This window comes from Eurytemora carolleeae, unplaced genomic scaffold (assembly GCF_000591075.1).
Source record: "Eurytemora carolleeae unplaced genomic scaffold, Eaff_2.0 scaffold442, whole genome shotgun sequence".
Classification (NCBI taxonomy): Eukaryota; Metazoa; Arthropoda; class Copepoda; order Calanoida; family Temoridae; genus Eurytemora; species Eurytemora carolleeae.
The window spans coordinates 1-27,697 of NW_019396383.1; the positions used below are offsets into that span (position 1 = coordinate 1).

Sequence of the window (27,697 nt, forward strand, 5' to 3'; positions counted from 1 at the left end):
TACAAAATAAAACCTTTGGATCACTGTACGGCACACCTAAACTTGAGATACAAAATAAAACCTTTGGATCACTGTACGACATACCTAAACTTGAGATACAAAATAAAACCTTTGGATCACTGTACGGCACACCTAAACTTGAGATACAAAATAAAACCTTTGGATCACTGTACGGCATACCTAAACTTGAGATACAAAATAATACCTTCGGATCACTGTGCGACATACCTAAACTTGAGATACAAAATAAAATCTTTGGATCACTGTACGGCAAAACTAAACTTGAGATACAAAATAATACCTTTGGATCACTGTACGGCATACCTAAACTTGAGATACAAAATAATACCTTTGGATCACCGTGCGACATACCTAAACTTGAGATACAAAATAAAACCTTTGGATCACTGTACGGCATACGTAAACTTGAGATACAAAATAATACCTTTGGATCACTGTACGACAAACCTAAACTTGAGATACAAAATAAAACCTTTGGATCAATGTACGGCATACATAAACTTGAGATACAAAATAAAACCTTGGATTAATGTGTGACATACCTAAATTTGAGATACAAAATAAAACCTTTTGGTCAATATGTACGACAAACCTAAACTTGAGATACAAAATAAAACCTTTGGATCAATGTACGGCATACATAAACTTGAGATACAAAATAAAACCTTTGGATCAATGTGCGACATACCTAAACTTGAGATACAAAATAAAACCTTTGGATTACTGTACGGCATACCTAAACTTGAGATACAAAATAAAACCTTTGGATCAATGTGCGACATACTTAAACTTGAGATACAAAATAAAACTGCTGGCCCAGTAAGGTATTGTTCTAAATGAGATATTAAACCCCTTTTATCAGTAGAATATTTAGCAATGAATTCTTATCTGTTGTTCCACCCAACTTTAGGGTGGAAACTATACACGGTAATGCTTTAGTGTATTATATACATGTACACAGGGAGCCCCATTAAACTTGAGACTCATTACCTTATTGCTAATTTATTCTATGGCTGGGACTTTTAAATTATTTTCTTTATCATTCTATTTTATACTTTAAGGGACTGTAGATTTAATCCTCTATTAAAAAGGGTCATTCATGATTCACAACTTTGAAACTTGCCTTAGCAAAATTGATGAAGATATTCTTGTTTTTCTATCCAAAATTTTATCATTCTTAAAGTGACTGTAAAAGGAACTAAAAAAGGTATTTGTCATATTTCAACTTCCTTATTGTTGCTTTTTTAAAAAGGTTTAAAGTTTACCGCTGTTGTACATGGTTAAGGATTTTTCGGTAAAAATTATCTTGGAGGTTTATAATTTCATACAGAAGGTTTTTTGGCCATTTGATTTACAAATTATTTAAATATTTCACCCATTTACTGCAGATTTGTCGTAACTACTTGTTTTTTCTTTTTGTTAGCATATGATATTTTAATGCAATATGATTAAGAGATCAATCCTTGCTGATCATATACAGTCTGAGCCCGGATGTATTTAGCTCTAGTTAGTCCCCCCCCCCCCCATCTCCACCGTTTATTTTCCAATAATACATGACATATCTAGAATTCGTAAAAAAAAGTAAACCCGGCGTACTCCTCATCTGCTCTGCCGTATTTCTCTAATTCTTCACAGAATCTCTCTAAACCGTGTGTTGCCTTTCAGCGGACGGTTTGAATTTACGATACCGGTCCTTGTTCCGTTTAAGTCACCACACACACTGCTTCATGTTGCGTTAAAGTCACCACACTTCAGTTGTAGACAGGATACACAGCAGGGCGGAGAGCAGTTACAGGGATGATAAACTAATATTAGAACTTTTAAACAGCGTTATTGCGACAGTAAATGTATTTTAAAGTGTCCTATGGTTTGTCCTATCTACATTGGTTCCTCTTAAACAATCTTTGATTGAGTAAAATTAATGGAGTTATCCCTTTTCTCTCTATCTTCAGTTTAATTTTTTCAAAAGTTTTTCTCTTTATGAGAGACCTCCCCATATTTGGTTAAGGAGAAAAGGTGGATATTGTCAGAATTAATGACTTATCCAGAAAGGCATTTTCCACATTATTAATCAGAACAAAGTTGTAATGTTACCGTTGTGAATCGGACATGCATTCAATAAATGAAGGATCACTTGAAATTACGACTACAGTTCAAACAAATTTTCAAAATAATTTTTAAGAATAAAAAAGAAATTCGCGTTAGAAGATGCATTTAACTCAACATGGATTAGACATTATTGTCATAATTGTAATTTTTCAAGCAATTTTTATTCTTAGAACAAAACTCATGGTTTGTGCAAATCATTTAGGAAAAATGTACTTCCAATAAAAACTAGATCCTTGATATAATGAAAACATCGAACCTTGTAGCATCATTCTAATTCAACAAATAAATTCGAGATGAAGATGAAAATGGAAAATGGAATGTGATTGCTTCTCACATTTCTCAGCTTTAGGCAGCACGATAGGCTGTGTGGTGGGAGGGAGTAGGAGGGGGGGGGATAATCAAAGAGCAGTGATTATTGGTCAGTCATAGAAGGTTATAAGAGCATAGTGATAAAATTATAAAGATGCAAATAGGCATAACACGTTAATCTGAATTAAATTGCACGTTCATCTAAAAGACTAAATCTTATTTGTTTACAATCATATGTTCTCTTACTGAATACCTATACTGAGAAGACGAAAATGTTTTGTATTTCAAGAATGTAACATGTTTAACATATGTTCTCTTATTGAATACCTATACTGAGAAGACGAAATTGTTTTGTATTTCAAGAATGTAACATGTTTAACATATGTTCTCTTATTGAATACCTATACTGAGAAGACGAAAATGGTTTGTATTTCAAGAATGTAACATGTTTAACAATTATCATAAATTTGACCTACCCATCCTGTCTGGTTTGTAGTGATAATAAAAGATGATGATTAAATAATATCTCCTAATATCGCATGGGACATGAATGATAACCTACGGAATTGAGTTTTTGCCACAAACTCAGATTTTCTATTCCCTATATCTTTGCAACCAAATGTCGTAGACCTCAGATATTTCAATCTATAAATTTTGTTTATCAAATAATCTGAGTTTGGTATATCAAAGGTTTACACCATCAGGTGGCAGAGATATAGGATCTAGAAAATCAGAGTTTGTTGCAAAGACTCAATTCCTTTGCAGATATTATTATTATTATTAATATAATAGTCCATAGATAAAAAAGCGTGAATTTAAAAGTTAATGCAATTTTTCTGGGATGCCCTGATGGAATTTATAAATGTTGCATGTAGATGTTCAAGTATCGTGTATATAATATATCAATTGTAAGTGTGAATAGTTGGGGGGGGTGGGGATAAAATGGGAAGTGGTTGAGATATATTGAAGGGAGGGGGGGGGGGATAAGGGTAGGATGAGTATAATTAATTTGAAAGTTCAGGTATATACATACCTTAATATCTTACATACAAACACCCTAGCTTATATCCAGTGGTACTCATACAAAGACGACTTTTAGACTGAAGTTATGATTTTAAATAGTTCAATGAACATTGAACAGCAATTGTGCAGTGTATACAGACCCTGCTTACTAAAAAAGTAAATTTTTTATATACTGGGTAAACCTTTTTTACTTGAAAAAAACGAGGCGAGGTAGGCCAACCACAACAATTCCTAGTCCGAGCCACATTTCCCTGATTTTCTCGTCCAAGCCACCTCGAAATCCTCGTCCAATTAAGAACATTTTTTTATGTAACCCTATCCTTGAAGATGAGAATATTTTTTGAAAATCTGGCCACGTTATGGCATAAAACATGGCTAGACTAAAGTTTTGCAATGATTTTATAATGTTTGAATCTTCAAATCTATGAGAATGATGTCAAACTTTATTTAGGTTAAAACTTATACCTTTCATAATTCAAAAATGATATCAAAGGATTAACTTGAACATGGTCTATAATTTTTCCGTTTCAACCCAAATAGAAAAATCATTGATTTCTGATATATTTACAAATTAAGCAAATTTTTGTTCTCGTACCAAGATCACTTCTTCCTGTCACACGATTAGATCCAAGGAGAAAATAGAGTACCGTCTGCAAAGCATGGTAAGGCGGGGCGCGTCCGTTGTATCTCCCTTCTATTTCATATTCCTTGTTTGGAAGCATATCCATTTTTTTACAAAGGAGTTGAGTTTTTGCCACAAACTTTGATTTTCAAATCTCTATATCTTTGTAACCCAATGTCGTAGATCTTAGATATTTCAAACTATTAATACTTATAGATACAATAATCTAAGTTTGAAATATCAAAGGTTTGCACCATCAGGTTGCAAAGATATTGAGATCAGAAGATTTGAGTTTGTGGCAAAAACTCAATTCCTTTAAAATTTGCAAGAGAAAATTCGATACTTCATTTATTCCTTAAATTGTATTATGGTGTTATAGACGAATCAGAAATTATAAAACAACCAAAAGAATTATTATTAGAATGCTTATTACAAAAAAATATTCTACAAGTATAATTATTTCTTTAGTAAAAACTAGGCGGTCACTTTGAATTAGTTTTAGCATTTAAATGTTACTTTTGAAGTCGTCATTTTTTTCTTAGTCGTAACCCTTAAAGTTTCGCGGATTTTTCTGTTAACATTATAATTTATTAACTTTGATCGGCCATAAACCTTCTTGGGGTCATGGTTTGGAACCGATCAGTTCAATAATTTTTTTATTTTCTTGGACTCAATTACGAACAGACAAATAATAAGGCAGAAAATATAAATAGAAAATATAGTTTATTGTTAAATAAATTGTTTTTATCTCTTATTTTGTTGTTGTTGTGAGCTGCACAACAGAAGATACTGTTTTATGTTGTTACATTAATTACATTTTGATGTCGTAATTTTTCCAGTTTTTAAAACCTTCTTAGTCCCGAACCATCGAACAGAGTACTGAATTTTTCAAAAGCAAACATGGGGGTGGGGGGGAGGGGGGCATTTTTAAAAGGGGAATTGAACAGAATGCCACCCCCCCTCTAGTTATGTTGACTTTTTAGCTGTTAATTATTCTCTATCTTTCTATCATTATTATAATTCCTGTTGATACCCCTGAAATAGATTTTTCTTAAATTCCGTGCGTGCTCTTTGCACGAAAAAGTAAAAGTGCGCAATAAAATAAGACGTTTATGTGCTTATGCACATGTTCTTGTTAATTGGAACACTTTTCACGCGCACCTTGAGCTCACATACAGGGACAGAAAATATTCTAAAAATACATATTTTGTGTAAAAAGAATTGCACATTTTTGACAATTTTGTACGATTAAGAATCAATATTTGAAATAAAAAATATTTAGCTGAAAAAACAACATCTTTGTAATAAAAGCCCAGGCGCCGTAATATAAAGTTTAAATCTCATAGGGAATCAGAAGTTGAAAGTCAAGTTAGAACTTTTTGGTTAAAAACAAATTTTGCTAAAATTTTTTTGATGCATAGGGTAGGGTGGAGGGACGTTAAAACGGCGGGTCAGTGTTTCAAAAAAATCCGAAATGGTTAATAAATTTTTATTAAGTAAGCTACATGGCTAAAATTTATATATTTGAAAAGCCGTTAAAAAATTAATATAATAACACGTGTCATATGTTAATATTTAATTAAAGTAAAAATAACTATTTTTGAAAATCATTTCGACATCCTTTTTGAACTTTTTAAAAATCCTCCGTTACACCCTATCAATTAAAGTTAGAGGTGTATTTTTTTTAATGAGCAGGCTTGAAAAGTTGGACTGGGGACATGTACCACACTCCCCTATCTCAATTCTAAGGGCAAAATCATATGGATGGTGGAAAAGACCCCCCCCCCTTATCTATATTAGACAAAAATAGCCCAATCAGGATAGGGTTAAAACTGAAATGTTAATAAATTATTTCAATAATTTTTCAGACAATGCGGAAACCTAAAAAGCTGTGAAAAGTAAAAAATGAAAATGCGCCGAAAACGCCGGCTTGAAAACTCCTGCTTTCCTGCTTCCGGCTTCATTTTACTGAGCAGCTGTTTGCTAATCACAGCTGGAGCAGGGGATACTGTAGCAGCACAGAGACAGGTAGCATCATGTACAGTACATAACTAGATAGCTGAAATACAGATAGTACATAAACCGGTGGTTTATACTGCACATTAAACTGTACATAGACAAATAGCTTAAACACAGTACATATAAAAAATACAGGTAGCTTTTGGGCAGTACATTGGAAGGTAGTTTTGGACAGTACATTGGAAGGTAGTTTTGGGCAGTACATTGGAAGGTAGTTTTGGGCAGTACATTAAAAGGTAGCTTATTTACAGAAACATATTCAGGTAGCTCCAGGTAGCTAATTAGAGTACATATATACAGCTAGCTGGAATTAAAACGTTTTATAGAAAGTAGCTAATATACAGTACAGGAAACTTGCATACAGTACAGAGACGGGCATATTAAGTACAGTTCATATACAAGTAGCTTATGTACAGTGAATAGACAGATAGCTTATGTACAGTACATAGACAGATAGCTAATGTACAGTACATAGACAGATATTTTATGTACGGTACATAAACAGATAGCTTGCTCAAAATACAGGTAGATTATGTATACTACATAGACGTACAAGCAGCTAATATACAGTGCATGTACAGGTAGCTTGCATACAGTACATAGACATGTAAATTATGTACAGTACTAAAACAAATAGCTTTTATACAGTACATAGAAATCTAGTTAATAACTGGTACAAAGAAAAGCATCAGGACAGCTAATTAAACCATCAGAATGGCTAATAGATCCTTAAAAACTAATAGCTAATTAAAACTACTGCCAGAAGCATCAGGACTGATAATAGAAGCTTCAGGACTATTACCAAAACCTTCACGACGGCTGCTTTAGTTTCAAATTCAACTTTTTTTAAATTATCTAATAATCTAAATTTTAGGCAGTACCTAGGAAGCAAAGCAGTTGAGCTAGGGCTTTCAAAATTTGATACGATATGCCTGATTTTTAGGAAAATACTTAAAATTTGAGAACCCCATACCTTTCAAAAGTTATTGCAAAAAATTTGAACATTATTATGTATGCGCACAACATCGATATTAATACTTCATTTTGTTTGCCAATTTATAAGCACTGACATAACTGTTTAAAACCCAATTTTTTTAACTAAACTGGTTTCTTCAAATGTGAACTTTGATCTTGGGAAGACAAAAATATTTTTGTTGGGTTTTCCTAAAATGAAAATCTTAGCTTATGAGCAAAAAACTCGCAAAATTTCAAAAGAAATCATACCACTTTTTTAATCGCTCTTAGAAGGCAAAAAAAGACAAAATATAAAGAACCTATTTTTTTAAAAAGTTTTAGAAATATACATTTTGAGGAAGATTGCACAAAAACTCGTTTGCTGTCCAATTTTTATCTGTAGGTTATTGAATTAAATAAACCTTAGCTTTATTTTAATAATGCACATCTGTGTTACTAAGGAAATGCACTTTATATATATATCGTCAGTCCTTTACTTAGCTTTTATTTAAACCATTGAGTTTCAGCCATTAAAGATAATGCAATGTGTTGGGGAGGTGCAATAAATAGATAAACATGTGTTGGGGAGGTGCAATAAAATGATAAACATGTACGTGTATATGAATAGAAGAGCAGTGCATGGAGAGAAAAATAAAGTTTATTTTCCTGCTGTTATTTCAGATAAGGCATCCGGGGAAGGGGGGGGGGCTTAGAGACAACTTAAAGATCGTCTTTGATCGTGGAATTTTTTGTCAAAAGATTAATGATCGAAGCCAACTTTTCAGTGGGATATCCTGCAGGGTCGATCTCCATCTTTAGAAAATTCCTTTGATTTTTATTCACGAGGACAGAAAATGTTTCATGAAAATATTTTTGACATTCTCAACGATTTCAGATCGTTTAAAAACAAGCAATTAACGATCTCAGATCGTTTAAAAACAAGCAATTTTGCCAGGTTTTTTTTTGACACAGGGTTAAACTTTTGTTAGTGTTTTTTAAATAAAAACATCATCAAAATTTTATTAGTTTTTTTTTAACTTTTGAAGATGAAAGAAGTCTTCTTAAGTCTTTTTTTAGTTAAATTAAGATTATATTTGCAAACTTGAATTTGAATAAAATTAATCTGTGTTTTTCCTAATTTTACAATTGCTAGCTAGTTGTCTTAAAAACAGTAAATATCTCCATACATTATTGTTCTTGACAAAACCTAAATTAGGATACGGGGGTACTCATAAAGAAGGAGGCTTTAGAAACTGAATTCAAACATTAATAACTAACAGAAACCTTCACTGTCTGAAACCGTATTTTAAAATCATAGCCATTTTTTTGATAAATTGTAGCTTCTTAAAATCATTCCTCATCTATGTTCTCTTATTGAATACCTATACTGAGAAGACGAAAATGTTTTGTATTTCAAGAATGTAACATGTTTAACATATGTTCTCTTATTGAATACCTATACTGAGAAGACGAAAAGCCGAATCCTGGCTTTTAATCAAAATATATATTCAATATCTTTCTTACAATTTAGTTTTCTCCAACCTCCTTGTATTTAAAGATAACATTTTGGTAAATTTTCATGTTTTCAATGTAATTTCCAAAATTCATTAAACAAAACATTTTTGAGTCAACGCTTTTTGTGTAATATAAATATTTGATGATGTTCTTGATATCATGAAGTATAGAATATCAAATAAATATATCTGATTATAGAATGAATAAAAATATAATTTCTAAAATATCTAAATATACATGTCGATTATATAAAAGACCTGACCTGATCGAGCTGAAAAGATTAAAAAGAATTGATTTCGAAGCGCAACTAATTCTTGAGATATGAAGCGTACATGTAGAAAATATAGCCTCAATTCAACGCAATTTTTCAAGGTTTAGACGATAACTAAATCTTGTATTTCTCCCCAAGGACTTCATCACATGAATGTGAAAATAATTAAAAATAATCTAAATATAAAACGGCCATAGTTTAACCAAATTGTACTCGAGAGTAGAAAGCAACCTATATATATATGTATTTATATATTTAGATATATGTATTTACATATTATAAAAATCAAGGAGATATTGAATAAAAGGAGGGGGCGATAGGGTTTCCTTACACTGTGGTGTGACGTTTTTGGACTGCTGAAGAACTAGTTTTTGTGTAACAACAATAAAAAAGGCAGCCGATCTAATGTAAACAAACATGAGTTAGTAAACTGTGAAAGTAGTATTATCTTGTTAAAAAAGATTGAAAAAGTTAGGGATTTTAGTTTTATACGAAAAGGACCTTATTACAGAGACATTTTCAATCAAATTCAATATCTCCTTGATAAAAATCATCTTTAATTTGTAATTTGTCAAATGTAAGTTGACCTTCCTTTAAGTTCATTAATACTATTGATCAAGTTTGTCTAGTAAGGGTGTACGAGAAATGTCGTCTCCACAGGCAGTATAAATTTTGTACAATCGTCTCTGAAGTCTCATCCTTTGTGGGTAACCCTGTAGAGGCGAGTGTAGGGATCAGTGACATCATGTACGGATTACATTCCGTACATTTAAGCGCATCGAGAGTAAGCAACCTTGCTAAACAACCTTGCCATTGATCGATCGCTTAAAAGGCTTGAGAGAGGGGGGTAATGCGCTTCACTCTTCTTTTTTTTAATAATCTCTTGGAAATTGCTGAACCCTCTTTTATATGCACAGAATCAGACCACTCAGCAATTTTAGGGGTTTTTAACCCCTGAAATGTTAAAGTTATCTGAAATGTTAAAAAGACTGTAAAGGAAAAATGAAAGGGGATATAGGATGAAACCTGAAAATCTCAGGCCTTGAACGATACATATAAGACATCTTTCTGATGTTCCTGTCTCGAGAAATTGATATAAAACTGTGTAAAAATTATACGAAAATCTATATATATGAAATTTTGCGTAAAAGTTGTAGTATTAAGCAGATCATATTCAACAAATACGCAACCAATCTGAAAACGATTATATCCCACAGAAACCTGAGAATCTCAGGTTTCTGTGGGATATCGTTGTTTTCAGATTGGTTGCGTAATTTTGGAATATGGTCTGTTTTATACTACAACCTTTCAAAATTGCATATATATTATATATATTATATATTTTATATAAATATTTTTCGTTCAACGCCTGAGATTCTCAGGTTTCAGCCCCTTTCATTTTTCCTTTACAGTCCCTTTAACTTATTTTCCTTTAAAAAATAAGAATATAAAGATACAAAACAAACACTAGGTTATTTATTGGATAGTGAACAAAATAGGGCTCTCATGCAAAAATCTATCCACACCAGACTGGACAGATAGAGAAGGTCAAATTTATGTGAAAACACTGGTAGGACTTTTACGATTTTACGCACACACTTGTACTGTATATACTACAGTAAAAATGAAAGTTACTACAATAAAAATGAAATTTATTGCAGTAAAAATAAAATTTACCACAGTAAAAATGAAATTTACTCCAGTAAAAATAAAATTTACTACAGTAAAAATGAAATTTACTCCAGTAAAAATAAAATTTACTGCAGTAAAAAATGAAATTTACTCCAGTAAAAATAAAATTTACTACAGTAAAATGAAATTTACTCCAGTAAAAATAAAATTTACTACAGTAAAAATGAAATTTAATCCAGTAAAAAAAATTTACTACAGTAAAAATGAAATTTACTACAGTAAAAAATGAAAGATACTACAGTAAAAATGAAATTTACTACACTAAAAAATGAAAGATACTACAGTAAAAATGAAATTTACTACAATAAAAAAGAAAGATACTACAGTAAAAATGAAAGTTACTACAGTAAAAAATGAAAGATACTACAGTAAAAATGAAATTACTACAGTAAAAAATGAAAGATACTACAGTAAAATGAAAGATACTACAGTAAAAAATGAAAGATACTACAGTAAAAATGAAATTTTACGAAGATAACGACGAATTACAATTGTGGTGTATAAAAAATACTGACATAAAATTACTTTTCTTTGTCATACATCTATTATCTGAGGAATGATAATGCTGCATTTGAATTCAAGATATCAAATATCTATATAAAATATTTTTTGATGCAGCTATTAAGATTATACAAAGAAATTTAAAGATTCATCATGGTAATAATATTATAGAAAACTAAATCGTAAATATTTGAAAACAATGATATTTTACCTCGTGAATCCTATACTATCATCATCTCGTGAATCCTATACTATCATCATCTCATGAATCTTATACTATCATCATCTCATGAATCTTATACTATCATCATCTCGTGAATCTTATACTATCATCATCTCGTGAATCCTATACTATCATCATCTCGTGAATCCTATACTATCATCATCTCATGAATCTTATACTATCATCATCTTGTGAATCTTATACTATCATCATCTCGTGAATCCAAAACAAAATAATAATTTTTCAGTGACCTGAAACAACAAACAAACTCCTTGAATATAAATAATTGAAATCTATTTTTAAGAAAGGGTGCACTACTAAAAGTTTTTTTTCGGTTTGTCCCTGCAAAATTTCTCAGTTATTTCTACTATTTTGTTTCTGATTTTAGCACATTAATGGTCATGTCTAATTGTTGACGTTTTTAACGTTTTTTGTTTATTTTAAAATTTTCTGTGATTTTGTAAATTGGATAATTCTTAAAAATTCAACAGCGAATATCAAAATTTTTAGCCAATATTGGTTGGTTAAACACAATTTCTTTGTGAGGTTTATAGAGTCAAATATTGAAAGATTTATGACTGGAAATCTATCCTTGTCCATCTTTATAGCTGCAGGCCCATTCTTTATAAAGGAGTTTAAAGAAGTATTTCAAAACTGAATTAAAACCAGGAAGAACAAGAAAGAGCGTACACTCTAATAGTATCACATTCACATGCGAAAGGTCAAATTTATATAAAATTACCGATGAAACATTATGCTTTCATATCTCCTGTTTTAAAGGGACAGCCCGGCTATGTAAGGTAGTTGAACTGAGTATGCAGTGTTGTGGAAAGCTTCTTTAGGATTCATTTGAAGTAAAAATTATACAGTAATCTAATTAGATGGTTAGGAACATATTTCTCAAATAAATGTGCCAATAAATCAATGCTAGTTATTTCGTTTTCATTATTATATTGAATTTCTTTTTTTCTTTTAATTTATTCGCAGATTTCTTCAAATTCTTCAAATGTCGTCTTTTCAATAATAATTCCAGAAAATCTGCAGACAATCTTTGTGAGTAATGAGAAACCAGAATAATGAGAAACCAGAATAATGAGAAAATAGAAACTAATAATTGAACAAGATTACTTATTTCCGATGATAAGATTAATTTTTATTTTCTCAACCTGTTCCTTAACAACTATTTAATAACTAAAAAAAAACAAATTCTGAAAACGTATCCACCCCCAAAGTAGGAGTTTTGAACGTCGAATTTGCGCTCAAACTTAGGATTTACGGCTCTTTAAAAAGTTTTGTATGTCTCAAACAAATCCTAAAGAAGGTTTCCACAGCACTGCATACTCAGTTTACCTTCATTACATAGCCGGTCACTCCCTTTAAGATGTAGATGTAGTCTAGAAATGTATAGTTTGTAGTGTAGAAATGTATAGTTTGTAGTGTGGAAATGTATACTTTGTAGTGTATAGATTAGATGTAGTGTAGAAATGTATAGTTTGTAGTGTGTAGATGTAGTGTAGAAATGTATAGTTTGTAGTGTGTAGATGTAGTGTAGAAATGTATAGTTTGTAACCGATAAATATTAATATATTCAAATAATGATGGAGAATACAAGAAATGATATCTTTGGGTCATTTTCTTCAAAACCTTCAGGCGTATTTTAGGTTTGCGTACGTTCTGTTTGGAATGCGTCAGATATTTGTTCCTAGGCCCCATCGATGGTAAAGGGGAGGGGGGCACATTCCTTGACATTATTATAAGTTACTCAGTTTTTAGTCATTGCCAAAAAAATATATTCTCACGTGACAAATATCTTTAATCCCACAACACTCGCATGTTTGTCTGCCAAATCAGTTGCGTCTTGTTAAAGCACCAAGAATACCAAAATCTGTAAAATTATAAATTAAAATAAATAATATTTTTTTTTAATACATTTTAATAATGATTATTGACCCCTTGTAATTATAGTTTCGCTTTATATTATCATTGATACCAATTTCCAACAAAAACGCAAAAGTCATAATTTAACATTCTCGTATACCCCACCTCCCCCCCTCCCATATAATGTGTCTGGTGTATTGTATGGGTTTGCTCCAAAATTATGGGTTCACGATTCTTATCAGTGTGTAATTCTCGGAGTATATAAAGAAGAAGAATAAACCACTGAAACCAATTTTTGGTGAGATAATTCGCAATTTTCTTCAGAGTTGCGAGGATTTCCTCAACTCAAAAAAGTGCACACAAAAAAAATGTCTCGCAGAAAGATAACTGATTGAGCACAAACATTTTGGTACACAACATATTTCCGTAAGTTATCTTTATTATTTGATTGCGTACTAGAATTTACACAACATTGCGAATACCCTGGTGTAATAATAAAACGTTCGCTTTATCATTTTTTTAAATTTCGCAGAAATCCCTAATCATGAGATTTGATCATGAGAAATCTATTGCTTGTTGCGAACTTTCCCATTATATCTCAAATGAATCCTTAAGAATTTGTCCACAACACTGCATACTCAGTTCAACTACCTTACATAGCCGGTCTGTCCCTTTAAAACTATTTACTCTTTCATACACCATCATCAGGTTGCAAAGATATTGAAATTAGAATATTTGAGTTTGTATGTGGCAAAGACTCCGTTAATTTGAATCTTTATATATAATGTCTAGAGATACTACAAGACATTACAGAGTGTATAGTGAAACTTTAAATTATGAGTTTATGTTACACTTAATCTTTGAGTGTTATCCCAGGATCCCACCCATAATACGCATTTATACGCCCTGTATTTTTCATGTTACGCTTATTTCGGTGCTTATTTGTTATTTGTTTGGATTAGGCACGGAACTGTTTGATCTTTAAGCTTTAAATCCTTTCAGATTGTTTTTACTAGGCGTACTTAATACTAATAGGAGAGACAAAAACAGTATAAACAATCTTATCAAATACTTCCTTAAAGTACACATTAGAAAAAATGTACAATAACAAACACCAATTCAATAACACTACGATATCTAGTCTTTACAATAATGAATTAGTCGTTTATCAATCGGAAACCCAATGAATGTTATCTAAATTATTTCATCTGAACAAATTCTTAGTTTCTAAGGTCTACGACATTGGGTTGTAAAGATATAGGGATTAAAAAATTAAACATTTTTTACAAAGACTAAATTCCTTAATCATTTTTACTTGAATTGTTATATCTAAATTTTAAGGAGATTTTGTTAATATTCAGTGTGCATAGTCGGGGGTTTTTTTAGGCTTCTAACTTTAATGGTTCATGGTTCTAAAAAGGGTTTAAACAAATTGAAAAAAAAATTGTCGGAAAAAGTAAAAATCGTTTTATTTTTGAAATTTTACTTTTATATTTTGTTTTATAGCGAATGAGCTATTTAATTCTAAACAAAAGTTCCTGGGACCGGATTCAATGAGATGCGAAAAGTCGTAGTTTAACTTACCGCCGCGGCCGGTTCAAATCCTGAATTACCGATTCAAAGTTAAATATTCATGAGAATTTAGGTAATTAATAGGAGAGTGAATCGGTGATTGAAGATTTGAACCGGTGGGAGGTGTGTTCAGCGACATCTCCAGTTTATTAAATTCGGTCTCTGAAATCAGTTTTATGAATGTACGTGAGCTGAAAAAATTGCACAATCCTTCCACAGTTTTCTTGTTCTCACTGTATTCTACTATTTCTATACTTCAGGCTGGTTTTCCGTGTACTGCTATGGGTACTGGGTACTATGCTGATACTGGTGCAGACTGTACTGGATACTTTATGTGTACTAAGGAAAGTACACAGGGACTCAGGTACAAAGAAACTGATTGCTCGCAAATATTGCAACTTGATGGTGTAAATCTTTGATTAGAATTCAAAGTATATTGTGAATCCTATCTATTGTGAATCCTATATATTGTGAATTCTATATATTGTGAATCCTATATATTGTGAATCCTATAAATTGTGAACCCTATATATATGTGAATCTTATATATTGTGAATTCTATATATTGTGAACCCTATATATTGTGAATCCTATATATTGTGAATCCTATATATTGTGAATCCTATATATTGTGAACCCTATATATATATATATGTGAATCCTATATATTGTGAATCCTATATATTGTGAATATTATATATTTTAAATCCTATATATTGTGAATCCTATATATTGTAAATCCTATGTATATCGTGAATCCTATATATTGTGAATCCTATATATTATCAATCCTATATATTGTCAATCCTATATATTGTCAATCCTATATATTGTAAATCCTATATTTATCGTGAATCCCATATGTGAACCCTATATATTGTGAATCCTATATTGTCAATCCTATATATTGTGAATCCTATATATTGTGAATCCAATATATCGCGAATATTATATGTTGTGAATCATACATATTGTGAATCCAATATATTATCCCTTATATGTGTGAATCCAATATATTGTGAATCCCATATATGTGTGAATCCAATATATTGTGAATCCCTTATATGTGTGAATCCAATATATTCTGAATCCTATATATTTTGAATCCTATATATATTGCAGAATCCTATATTTCGTGAATCCTATATATAGTGAGTATTATATATTGTAAATCCTATATATTGTGAATCCTATATATTGTGAATCCTATATATTCTGAATCCTATATTTTGCAGAATCCTATATTTGGGACTCCTATATATCGTTTATCCTATATATGGTGAGTATTATATATTATGAATCCTGTATATTGTGAATCCTATATACTGTCAATCCTATATATTGGGAATCCTTTATATTGTGAATATTATATATTGTGAATCCTATGTATTGCAGAATCCTTTATATTGTGAGTCCCGTATATTGTGAATCCTACATATTGTCAATCCTATATATTGTAAATCCTATATATTGTGAATCCTACATATTGTAAATCCTATGTATTGTGAATCCTATATATTCTGAATCCTATATATTTTGAATCCTATATATATTTTGAATCCTATATATTGGGAATCCTATATAAAGTGAGTATTATATAGTGTAAAACCTATATATTGTGAATCCTATATATTGTGAATATTATATATTTTAAATCCTATATATTGTGAATCCTATATATTGTAAATCCTATATATATCGTGGATCCTATATATTGTGAATCCTATATATTGTCAATCCTATATATTGTGAATGCAATATATTGTGAATCCCTTATATGTGTGAATCCAATATATGTTTTGAATCCCATATATGTGTGAATCCAATATATTGTGAATCCCTTATATGTGGGAATCCAATATATTGTGAATCCATTATATGTGTGAATCCAATATATTGTGAATCCCATATATGTGAGAATCCAAGGTGTTTCTGGATTTATCTCAAATATCTCGTTAAAGATGACATATATCTGTTCTATTGACAGCTTCAATAGTCAACACCACGCAAAGATTACATTCCAGCCGTGTAGATATATCTACCAGTAATAAGAGATGAATATGAACACACACTCTAGGAAATATTAAATTTCCAATGAGCAAAAATTGTTAGAGCACCAGATCATTATTCTTTATATTTCTTTTAATGAAAAATGCATATGAAAATTTTATATTTCTTAGAGTGCAGGCATTGCAAGTATTAAGAGGAATTAAGTTATAAAATTAGAAAAAAGCTTAAAATGTTGTAAAGCTACTTATAGTTGTAAAGCTCGTTGGAGCATACTTTTCGAATTGTAAGTTTATAACAGACACAATTGTTACTATTTCTAATCAAAAGGCTTATAAAACGACCTCTATCATTTTGATTTTTCAGAGTTATTAGTTGTATTAGATTAGAGTTATTAGTGGTATTAGATCAGAGTTATTAGGGGAATTAGATCAGAGTTAATAGTTGTATTAGATCAGAGTTATTAGGTGTATTAGATCAGAGTTATTAGTTGTATTAGATCAGACTGATTAGTTGTGTTAGAACAGAATTATTAGGTGTATTAGATCAAAGTTATTAGGTGCATTAGATCAGAGATATTAGTTGTATTAGATCAGAGTTATTAGTAGATCAGAGTTATTAGTTGTATTATATCTGATTTATTAGGTGTATTAGATCAGAGTTATTACGTGTATTAGATCAGAGTTATTTGTTGTACTAGATCATAGTTATTAGGTGTATTATATCTGAGTTATTAGGTGTATTATATCTGATTTATTAGGTGTATTAGATCAGAGTTATTAGGTGTATTAGATCAGAGTTATTACGTGTATTAGATCAGAATTATTAGGTGTATTTTATCTGATTTATTAGGTGCATTAGATCAGAGTTATTAGGTGTATTAGATCAGAATTATTAGGTGTATTAGATCAGAGTTATTAGGTGTATTATATCTGATTTATTAGGTGTATTAGATCAGAGTTATTAGGTGTATTAGATCAGAGTTATTACGTGTATTAGATCAGAATTATTAGGTGTATTTTATCTGATTTATTAGGTGCATTAGATCAGAGTTATTAGGTGTATTAGATCAGAATTATGTATTAGATCAGAGTTATTAGTTGTATTAGATCAGAGTTATTAGGTGTATTAGATCATAGTTATTAGTTGTATTAGATCATAGTTATTAGGTGTATTAGACCAGAGTTAAATCTTCGTTTTTACCTTAGTATATAAAATCCTGTCTAAAATTGAATGGTTCAAAATAAAAAATCATAAATATATAAATATATATATCTATACATATATATATATATATATATATATTTTCCAACTGATGATTGGGTTAGACCCATGAAACCTTTTGTCTTGGAAGAAATATATATCTAAACATCTAAAATGTATATTAAACTGAAAAAAGTTGAAAATACTATATATATATGTAGGATAATTTACTGTTTAGATTCGCTTGCTCCCCAGGGACCAGGTTTCAACAAAAAAGTCTCGGTAATCTTTTTTTTAACAAAACATACAGTGATACCCAGAATACTGTAGAATAGGAAGACGTCATTAAAGCAATATTGAAGTTTATTTGATGCTTTTACAAAGCAAATATTCTTCCAAAAGTAACTTATTAAATCACTTATTAAGTTCAATGGGTCTGTTTACAATGCACAATTACTGTGTCTCATGCTCATTGGACTATTTAAAGTTATAATTAAATTAAAAGTCGACTTCCTACTTCAAAACTTTTTGGTTATCACTGTATTAAAAAAATTAATATTTTTTAAGAAAGTATTGTTTAGTTTGTGATCATGCCTACAGTGTGAAGTGTGAAGAATCAGAAAAATATTTCTTTTTAAATAAAAGAATTGGGTTTCCACATATCAATTTACATGGTGAGTATTTTTATTCATATGTCTACACCTGTCTTCACCCTATAGATGTAAATAGCCCAAAAATCAAAATTGGGGTGGTATGTTATTTTTTCCCTGTTTCTGTGCGCCGCGTATAAAAACATAAAAATGTCACTTGATAAAAATGTGGACCACATTTTTTCTCTGTGCGCCTATACGTTTTCAAGTTCAAAGATTCATCTCACTCAAAATTTGTTTTCAATTTGTCAAAATTGTGTTTCTTTGCGCCGCGTATAAAAACATTAAGATGACACTAAAAAAATCGGACCATATGTTTTTTTTTCTGTGCGCCTATGCGTTTTCAAGATGCAAGGATTCAACTCTCTCAAAAACTTTTCTTTTTATTTGTCAAAATGGTGTTTCTGTGCGCCGCGCATAAACGAACAGAAAGAACTTGTGGTCCTGATTTTTTTATCAAGTGACATTTTGATGTTTTTATACGCGGCGCACAGAAACAGGGAAAAAATAACATACTACCCTATTTTTTTATTTTGGGGCACCTGTCTTCATGTCTACCTTTTTACATGTCTATAGTGTATACCTGTCTACCTCTCTACACCTGTATGCATGTCAACCTTTCTACATGTATATTGTATACCTGTCTACCTGTCTACTTGTCTACCTGTCTACTTGTCTACCTGTCTACTTGTCTACCTATCTACCTGTCTACCTGTCTACCTGTCTACCTGTCTACCTGTCTACCTGTCTACCTGTCTACCTGTCTACCTGTCTACCTGTCTACCTGTCTACCTGTCTACCTGTCTACCTATTTAACTGTCTACCTGTTCACATGTCTACCTGTCTACCTGTCTACCTGTCTGCCTGTCTACCTGTCTACCTGTCAACCTGTATACCTGTCTATCTGTCTACCTGTCTACCTGTATATATGTCTACCTGTCTACCTGTCTACCTGTCTACCTTTCTACCTGTATACCTGTCTACCTGTCTACCTGTCTACCTGTCTACCTGTCTATCTGTCTGCCTGTCTCTACCTGTCTACCTGTCTACCTGTCTACCTGTCTACCTGTCTACCTGTCTACCTGTCTACCTTTCAACCTGTCTACCTGTCTACCTTTCTACCTATCTACCTGTCTACCTGTCTACCTGTCTACCTGTCTACCTGTCTGCCTGTCTACCTATCTACCTGTCTACCTGTCTACCTGTCTACCTGTCTACCTGTCTACCTGTCTACCTGTCTACCTTTCTACCTGTCTACCTGTCTATATATCTACCTGTCTATATATCTACCTGTCTACATATCTACCTGTCTATATATCTACCTGTCTATATGTCTACCTGCCTAACTATTTACCTGTCTACCTGTCTACCTGTCTTCCTGTCTTCCTGTCAACCTGTCTTCCTATCTACCTGTCTATATATCTACCTGTCTATATATCTACCTGTCTATATATCTACCTGTCTATAAGTCTACCTGTCTTCCTATTTACCTATTTAATTGTCTACCTCATGATAATTTAGTTATTTATGAGAAGAGAAATGAGAAGAAAATACTAAAACCATATTTTATCTATTTCTCTAGACTTCAGTCCAATATCTAACCGGAAACAAAACGATGCTGTTTTTAATGAAGTATTGACACCGGATCGACATCTCAGGTAAGAAGTCGTAAACATAGAATAAATAAAAATCTTTTTCTTGACATGCTTTTATTTTCAGTAAAAAAAGTCTAAATCTGGAATCCACGAATAACGGAAATGTTGAAGGCCTTGTATTCCAGTCTCGTGGATTTTCAAGCTTTCAAAATAGCAGGCAATTTCCAGTGACTTCAACGCGCCTTGAGAAAAGTATCATTGTCCCACTTCCTAACTTTCAACATGATCTCGACTCTCAGCTTAAATGGGACAATTCAAAATACCACAAAGGGAAAAATTGAATCAAGTTAAATCTTTTTTGTTTGTTTTTAAAATTGTTTGAAACGAATTTCAACCGTTTTTTCATTTTGACACAATTTTTCTTGTTTAGCGAGTTCCCTTGTCAAAGAGAACCAAGTAGTTCCTCCAAATATTAAAAAATACCCACAAAATGTTAACGACGAGAAGATTTTTAGAGGCGAATATGAACCTGTCTTCCCTTCCCTAACTCTTCTTCCACCGCATGTAAATGCAAAATTTACATTAATTGAGAGGGGAAATGTTTCTTCTTCATTTTCTTCCAGATCAATCCTTCCTCCTCATTCCAATCCTGTCATTCTATCTTCTTCCAATCCCATTCTTCCTCCTCATCCCAGCCCCACCCCTCCGTCATCTTCCATTATCATTCTTCCTCCTAATTCCAGTCCTACCCTTTCATCTTCTTCCGTTCCCATCCATACTTCCCATTCCAGTCCCATTCTTTCTTCCTCTCCCTCTTCCATTCCCATTCTTTCTTCCTCTTCCAATCCCATCCTTCCTTCCCATTTCAGTCCCATTCTTCCTTCTTCTTCCATTCCCATCCATACTTCCCATTCCACTCCTATTCTTCCTTCCTCTTCCATTCCCATTCTTTCTTCCTCTTCCAATCCCATCCTTCCTTCCCATTCCAGTGCCACTCTACCTTCCCCTTCCATTTCTATCCATCCTTCCCATTCTAGTCCTACCCTTCCATCCCCCTACAGCACCCCCCTACCCGATACATCCCCCCAGGGACTGCAGTACAATATTGTTTACAAAACAAGCAAGGAAGAGATTCAAAAAGTACACAAAAACGTCGACAGAAGGAAGCAAAAAGAAAACTCTTCACGAGCGAAGCTAGAAAAGAGGAAACCCAAAAATGGTAAGAAACCATTTTAAACATTTCACAAGGGTAACTTTTAAAGCTTTTTCTCATTAAGTATAAATTAGATATTAATATTTAATGTCGTCTTTCATCTTTTCCTAATTAAACAATGGTTGCAGAAAACTCGCATTACGTTTCTAAGGGACACCCTGTATTTATTTTTATATTTCTAGGTTTGAGATGTTTAATGTTTAAAATATTCAGCAAATTCCAAACTTTAAAAATATATTTGGTGCGGAATTCTTCTTTGAACATCAAACAATTGATTCTTTGTTTAAAAATGTCTGGTATGCTCTTCAACCCCATGTTTTCAAGATAATCCCCACTCCTCCTACAAAAATGACCTAAAGATTCAATATGCATAAATTAAAGGCACACACTCTGTATTTTCTGTTTCACGTCTCATGTATCCTAATCCTGAGGCACTATTCTCATATTTATTATAGTTTTCTTTGCATATTTATACAATACACAGGATCAACAAATAAACAGACGACAGAGGGGAGGGGATACAACAAACATGCATAATCACACAGTCTTTCTTATTGAAAACTATTCACCAACTGTCATGTTTCGTTGGACACCCTGTTTAAACCAAATTTGTTTCAGTTGCAGTTCCTCCGAGGACTCTAGAGCCTCCAAGAGAATCAGCCTCCATTTCCTTTTTCGAGGATACGAGGCTAGTCAAGGGACACCATGGAGAAATAAATTCTGAAGAAATAGATGAAATTCAAAAAGTTGCTCCTTTTAGAGATTTAATACCACCACAAAAATCAATCCCTCCCACAGTTGTACTGCCTCCAAGTATTTTAACACCTCCGACATTTTTACAGCCTCCGACAAATTTACAGCCACCAACATTTTTCCAGCCTCCGAATGTTTTATCCCCTCCAAGTGGTAAATCTGGAATTAAAACTAAACTGAGTCTGGAGAATGAATCAATATGGCGTGAAGTTGAAAATGAAGAACTAAAATTTGGATCCAAATCTGCAATCAGAGATGTCAATGGTGGAAAAAACGTAGCAAAGAAATACTCCACGATCTTGCCAAATTTTACGGGAACGGAAAACCCGACATTTCAGACGGACATTGCGCCAGACTCTCAGAGAGATCACAATGGCGACAGAGAGACAGAGGTCAATGATATTGAAAATGAGATTGATTCTGAGTTTGTGGTGAAACCACGGGGTCCAATCCAAGGATTCTTCAACAAGGATAAACTTGAACAGTTTTCATTCTTTGCCAGGTGATTTATTTTTTTTAAGTGGATGTTTATTTTGAAAGAAAATGCTGCAAGAAGTAGCACTTAGTCTCCCAAAAAACATAATTTCCATCTCTAATATTCAATAAACTATGATACAATGGTCGGCGTTTATATCAATACAATGAAGACGACTTTTCGATTTAAGTTTTAATTTCTAACGAGTTTTTTTTAAAATTACCAATTTACACGAAAAACTTTTACTTTGTTATCCTATATTTTGCAATAAGTACGATGTATACTCACAGTTAAATTTTGAAGGGGGAGGGGGAAGTTTTGCGTTTAGCTATTTGTGACCAAATTTATACTTTACACAAAAAATAAATTTACGACGTATAATGATTGTTTGATTTAAGTGGTTTATTTTCCCACAAACCTATTCGTTAATAAAAGTTTTATTTCTTATCCCAATCATTACTGAAATTGTTTAAATAATTGAAAATGATATTAAATCTATAACTGCCAAGTGACAACAAAATTTCGGGTGACGGTCCAATGAAAGATTTGCTTTAAAACGTGTTTATTTCTGGCAACTTCCTAAATTGTCAATGCAACATTATTCCACAACTTTACGGAGAACGCATGATAGACGATGGTGTAAAGGACATCGTTGTGAATTGGGCATGCCCCTTTTTAATGAAGGAATACTTGAAACTACGAATTTAGATATGTTTAGGAGTAGCACTGAATCCAGTCTCTTTAATTTAGATATGCTTAGGAGCAGCACTGAACCCAGTCCCTTTAATTTAGATATGTTTAGGATCAGCACTGAATCCAGTCCCTTTAATTTTGATATGTTTAGGTGCAGCAATGAATCCAGTTCTTTAATTTAGATATGTTTAGGAGTAACACTGAATCCAGTCCCTTTAATTTAGATATGTTTAGGAGCAGCACTGAATCCAGTCCCTTTAATTTAGATATGTTTAGGATCAGCACTGAATCCAGTCCCTTTAATTTAGATATGTTTAGGAGCAGCACTGAATCCAATCCCTTTAATTTTGATATGTTTAGGATCACCACTGAATTCATTCCCTTTAATCTAGATATGTTTAGGAGCAGCACTGAATCCAGTCCCTTTAATTTTGATATGTTAGGAAGCAGCACTGAATCCAGGCCCTTTAGTTTTGATATGTTTAGAAGCAGCACTGAATCCAGTCCCTTTAATTTTGATATGTTTAGGAGTAGCACTGAATCACCGGCTATATCTTATCCTTCCTTGACCTTTGGTTTTATTCCAATAGGTAAAATATCTTAATATTTACATTACAACAAAAAATCTGCTTTAAGAACTTTTGAACTGAAGTGTCTAATTTTTTAATTAAAAGAACCTTTTTAAAGTGGAGCAGCTTATCTTTAAACTTTTATCACAAGCAAGCCATTACATTTACTGTATTTTCAAAAATAATAATTATAACATTGACGTTTTTAAGATGATCTTGTTTCAGAGGAAGATTCATTAGAAGAAAAAACAAGAAAGGGGCGCCAAAATATTCAGAAATCTCAGCAGCTCCTTTCAGACACAAGTAATGAACACCTAGAGAGGAAGGTTAGCCTAGTGTCCCCCCCGGATGAGCTAAGTGCCCCTCTGAAACAGGAGACCCAACCCAAACCCACTTTTCAATCTGGAAAGAAATCTATTTTGGATTTTCTGGGAATATTTGACACGAGGCGCTTCTTCTATATTCCGACGGAACGCGCGGACAAAGACGATGGAATCCTCGAAATTATATCAAGAATGTTACGCGGCTAAAGATGGCATTGCTGTTAAGTTGATGAACAATGTCGCAGGAATGTGAATGACAGCTTATATTTGTTTTATAAAGACTGAATTGGCATATGTTTAATAATTTTGAATTATCATATTAGTTTGATTTTGTAGTTAAATTTTGAGATGTGCCATATTTGTTGCTTTCTTCAAAAACCTCTTGTTAAATAATGATCAAGTGAATTTCTTTTTAAAAAACTAGTCATGCAAAAATGATGGACAGTGATTTGAATGCTTATTAATTCTTGTTCAAATAAAACCTTGATTTACCTATAATTTATCTATTTATTGTGTTTTTACACTACAATAGTAATATTTAAAATAAAGTATAAGAATTGATAAAAGTACACATTTACATTAGCGAAAAATTAGATTTATACAACTTCATCTTTGATTTAGAATAAATCTATAATCCTTGATAGGAAAAAAGGGCTGTACATTTCTTCAAAAAATTTTAGGTAGTAAAAATTAGAGGTCAAGACCCAGTTATAAAAATCGATGCAAATTTTCATAGTTGTTTGGATCTCTGAGTACATGAACCCTGGAATATTGACACAGGAGGAAGTTAGAGGGAACATTAATATAATCTTCCAGCATTCATAGATTCATCTAAGATCTACGACATTGTAAATTTATAGATATAAACAAATCAGAGCTAGTGGCAAAGACTCAATTCCTTTGCGTCAATTATCCGTAAAATTTTAGTAAAATGTAAATATTTTCTAAATGTTTTCGGAAGTAAGACATTGCAAACCAAATCTTGGTTCCAGCAGTGTGTATTAAACTATTTATACACTGTCAATACAGATCTTAACAGAAGTAGAATTTGATGGACACTATGAGAGGGAGCAGTTGAAGGACTACATAAACTCAGTTTGTCTGCAACAAAAGATAGGACTGAACAACGAAAAGTAATAGAAACATATATGATATGATATATGCAACAATGAGAGAAGCCTATCCTTCTATATTTATTCGCGAAAAAAGAAAGGGGGTATAGGCTTAATGCGATAAAAAAGCGCTTTTGATCGATACTAATCTTACTTCTATCTGTTGCGTCTATAAGGAGAAAATTGTTAAAGACGTCTCATACCGAATAACTTAGCCTCCATACCAATTGAGAAAATTGCAACATACGACTTAGATCGTAAAAAATCAATTAAATTTCGAACAAATCATTCAGATATCTTTCTAATATTGGAGATATCTGTTACAACAAGATTGAAGTTCCATGAAACAACCTATAGTCATCGATTATCTTTCGCTTCATTTGTATATAGTTTATATTTTATAATGCCACAAACTCTAAATTTCTAATTATTTTTTCTTTGCAACACAATATCGTAAAGCTTTGCTATATTAAACTAAGCCTTCTGTAAGATCCAATAGGCTGAGATATTAAAGCTTCATACCATCAGGTTGCAAACATGCAAAGATTATAAAATTGGAGTTTGTGGAAAGAACTCTGTTCCTTTGTTAATTGGAATTCGATATATATCAAAGGTCTATGATATAAATGTATTGGATATGGTTTGGTCTGTGGGATATGGTTGTGTAGAAATCTGCTAGTTTTGATATGATTTAATTAAAACTTTAATTCCATATTGGACGAATCAAACCGTTTTAATATCTTTTTACTAGAATTTGGCTTGGCACTGAAATTCAATTTTGATATGCAGTAGTATATACAGTTTAGAGTAACAAGAAATTGCTAGATGAATCCAAAAATTCCATTTAGAAAACTAAAAAACATAGCTGTTGATTTAAAAGTTGATTTTATAAATGAGAATGTTTAAGCAGGGTATATATAAAACAGGGGTTACCCCCATAGGATGAGAATAAATAGACGACATGAGACTCTTCAAGGTTTGATGATTCCACGGGGAAATTAAGTCTTTTGCTCTTGTATTTTGCTGTCGCAGGAAACAGAACAAGTTTACTGTCGCAGGAAACAGAACAAGTTTAGTCGCAGGAAACAGAACAAGTTTACTGTCGCAGGAAACAGAACAAGTTTACTGTCGCAGGAAACAGAACAAGTTTACTGTCGCAGGAAACAGAACAAGTTTAATGTCGCAGGAAACAGAACAAGTTTACTGTCACAGGAAACAGAACACGATTACTGTCGCAGGAACCAGAACACAATTACTGTCGCAGGAAACAGAACAAGTTTACTGTCGCAGGAAACAGAACAAGTTTACTGTGGCAGGAAACGGAACAAGTTTACTGTCGCAGGAAACACAACAAGTTTACTGTCCCAGGAAACTGAACAAGTTTACTGTCGCAGGAAACAGAACACGATTACTGTCGCAGGAAACAGAACAAGTTTACTGTCGAAGGAAACAGAACAAGTTTACTGTCACAGGAAACAGAACAAGTTTACTGTCGCAGGAAATAGAAAAAGTTTACTGTCGCAGGAAACAGAACAAGTTTACTGTCACAGGAAACAGAACAAGTTTACTGTCGCAGGAAACAGACCAAGTTTACTGTCGCAGGAAACAGAACAAGTTTACTGTCGCAGGAAACAGAACAAGTTTACTGTCGCAGGAAACAGAACAAGTTTACTGTCGCAGGAAACAGAACACGATTACTGTCGCAGGAAACAGAACACGATTACTGTCGCAGGAAACAGAACACGATTACTGTCGCAGGAAACAGAACACGATTACTGTCGCAGGAAACAGAACTAGTTTACTGTCGCAGGAAACAGAACAAGTTTACTGTCCCAGGAAACAGAACAAGTTTACTGTCGCAGGAAAAAGATCAAGTTTACTGTCGCAGGAAACAGAACAAGTTTACTGTCGCAGGAAACAAAACACGTTTAATGTCGCAGGAAACAGAACAAGTTTACTGTCACAGGAAACAGAACACGATTACTGTCACAGGAAAGGTGGATGTAGTGAAACAGAAAGTATAAATTCCATACAGTCTTTTTTTTGATATTATTTTACTAATTTTTTTACTTCAAGCCCCCATGAATATGCGTGCACGCACGTATTTTTCTACATGATTTTAAGTTTCTTTAGAGAATATTTAAACTTTTGAAATGAATTTAGTAATTTTTAAAATCTTTTTTACGATTTAATTTGCCAGAGCTAGGCTTAGTAAAAATAAATTCAGTGTATTAAATATGCTGCATTCAAAATTAAACCCAAATTTTTATTTGAGACCTTTGCATAAATCTTAAAACAATTCTTTTATCTTTGCTAATCCATAGCTTATCCATGGACTGTCAGTTCAAATCAAAGGTTTCAAGTCTCAATTTATATAAAACTAGAGCTTGGGAAC

The 27,697-nt window shown here is 32.3% G+C and overlaps 1 protein-coding gene across 2 annotated transcripts; it reads left to right on the forward strand.

The window, feature by feature from the left end:
* The first annotated feature begins 5,956 nt into the window (after positions 1-5,956).
* On the forward strand, positions 5,957-24,762 carry LOC111702146 (uncharacterized). 2 transcript variants are annotated; one of them, XM_023473725.1, is made up of 10 exons: positions 5,957-6,112; positions 14,970-15,073; positions 18,158-18,201; positions 18,501-18,593; positions 20,152-20,227; positions 20,289-20,494; positions 20,595-21,383; positions 21,996-22,632; positions 23,827-23,888; positions 24,093-24,762. In XM_023473725.1, exons 1-10 carry the CDS (start codon positions 5,990-5,992, stop codon positions 24,395-24,397), a joined length of 2,439 nt encoding a protein of 812 aa, XP_023329493.1. In that variant the 5' UTR covers positions 5,957-5,989; the 3' UTR covers positions 24,398-24,762. The 2 variants fall into 2 exon arrangements, with proteins under 2 accessions (XP_023329493.1, XP_023329494.1); XM_023473726.1 differs by lacking the exons at positions 23,827-23,888; positions 24,093-24,762 and adding an exon at positions 23,324-23,519.
* Positions 24,763-27,697: the final 2,935 nt, after the last annotated feature.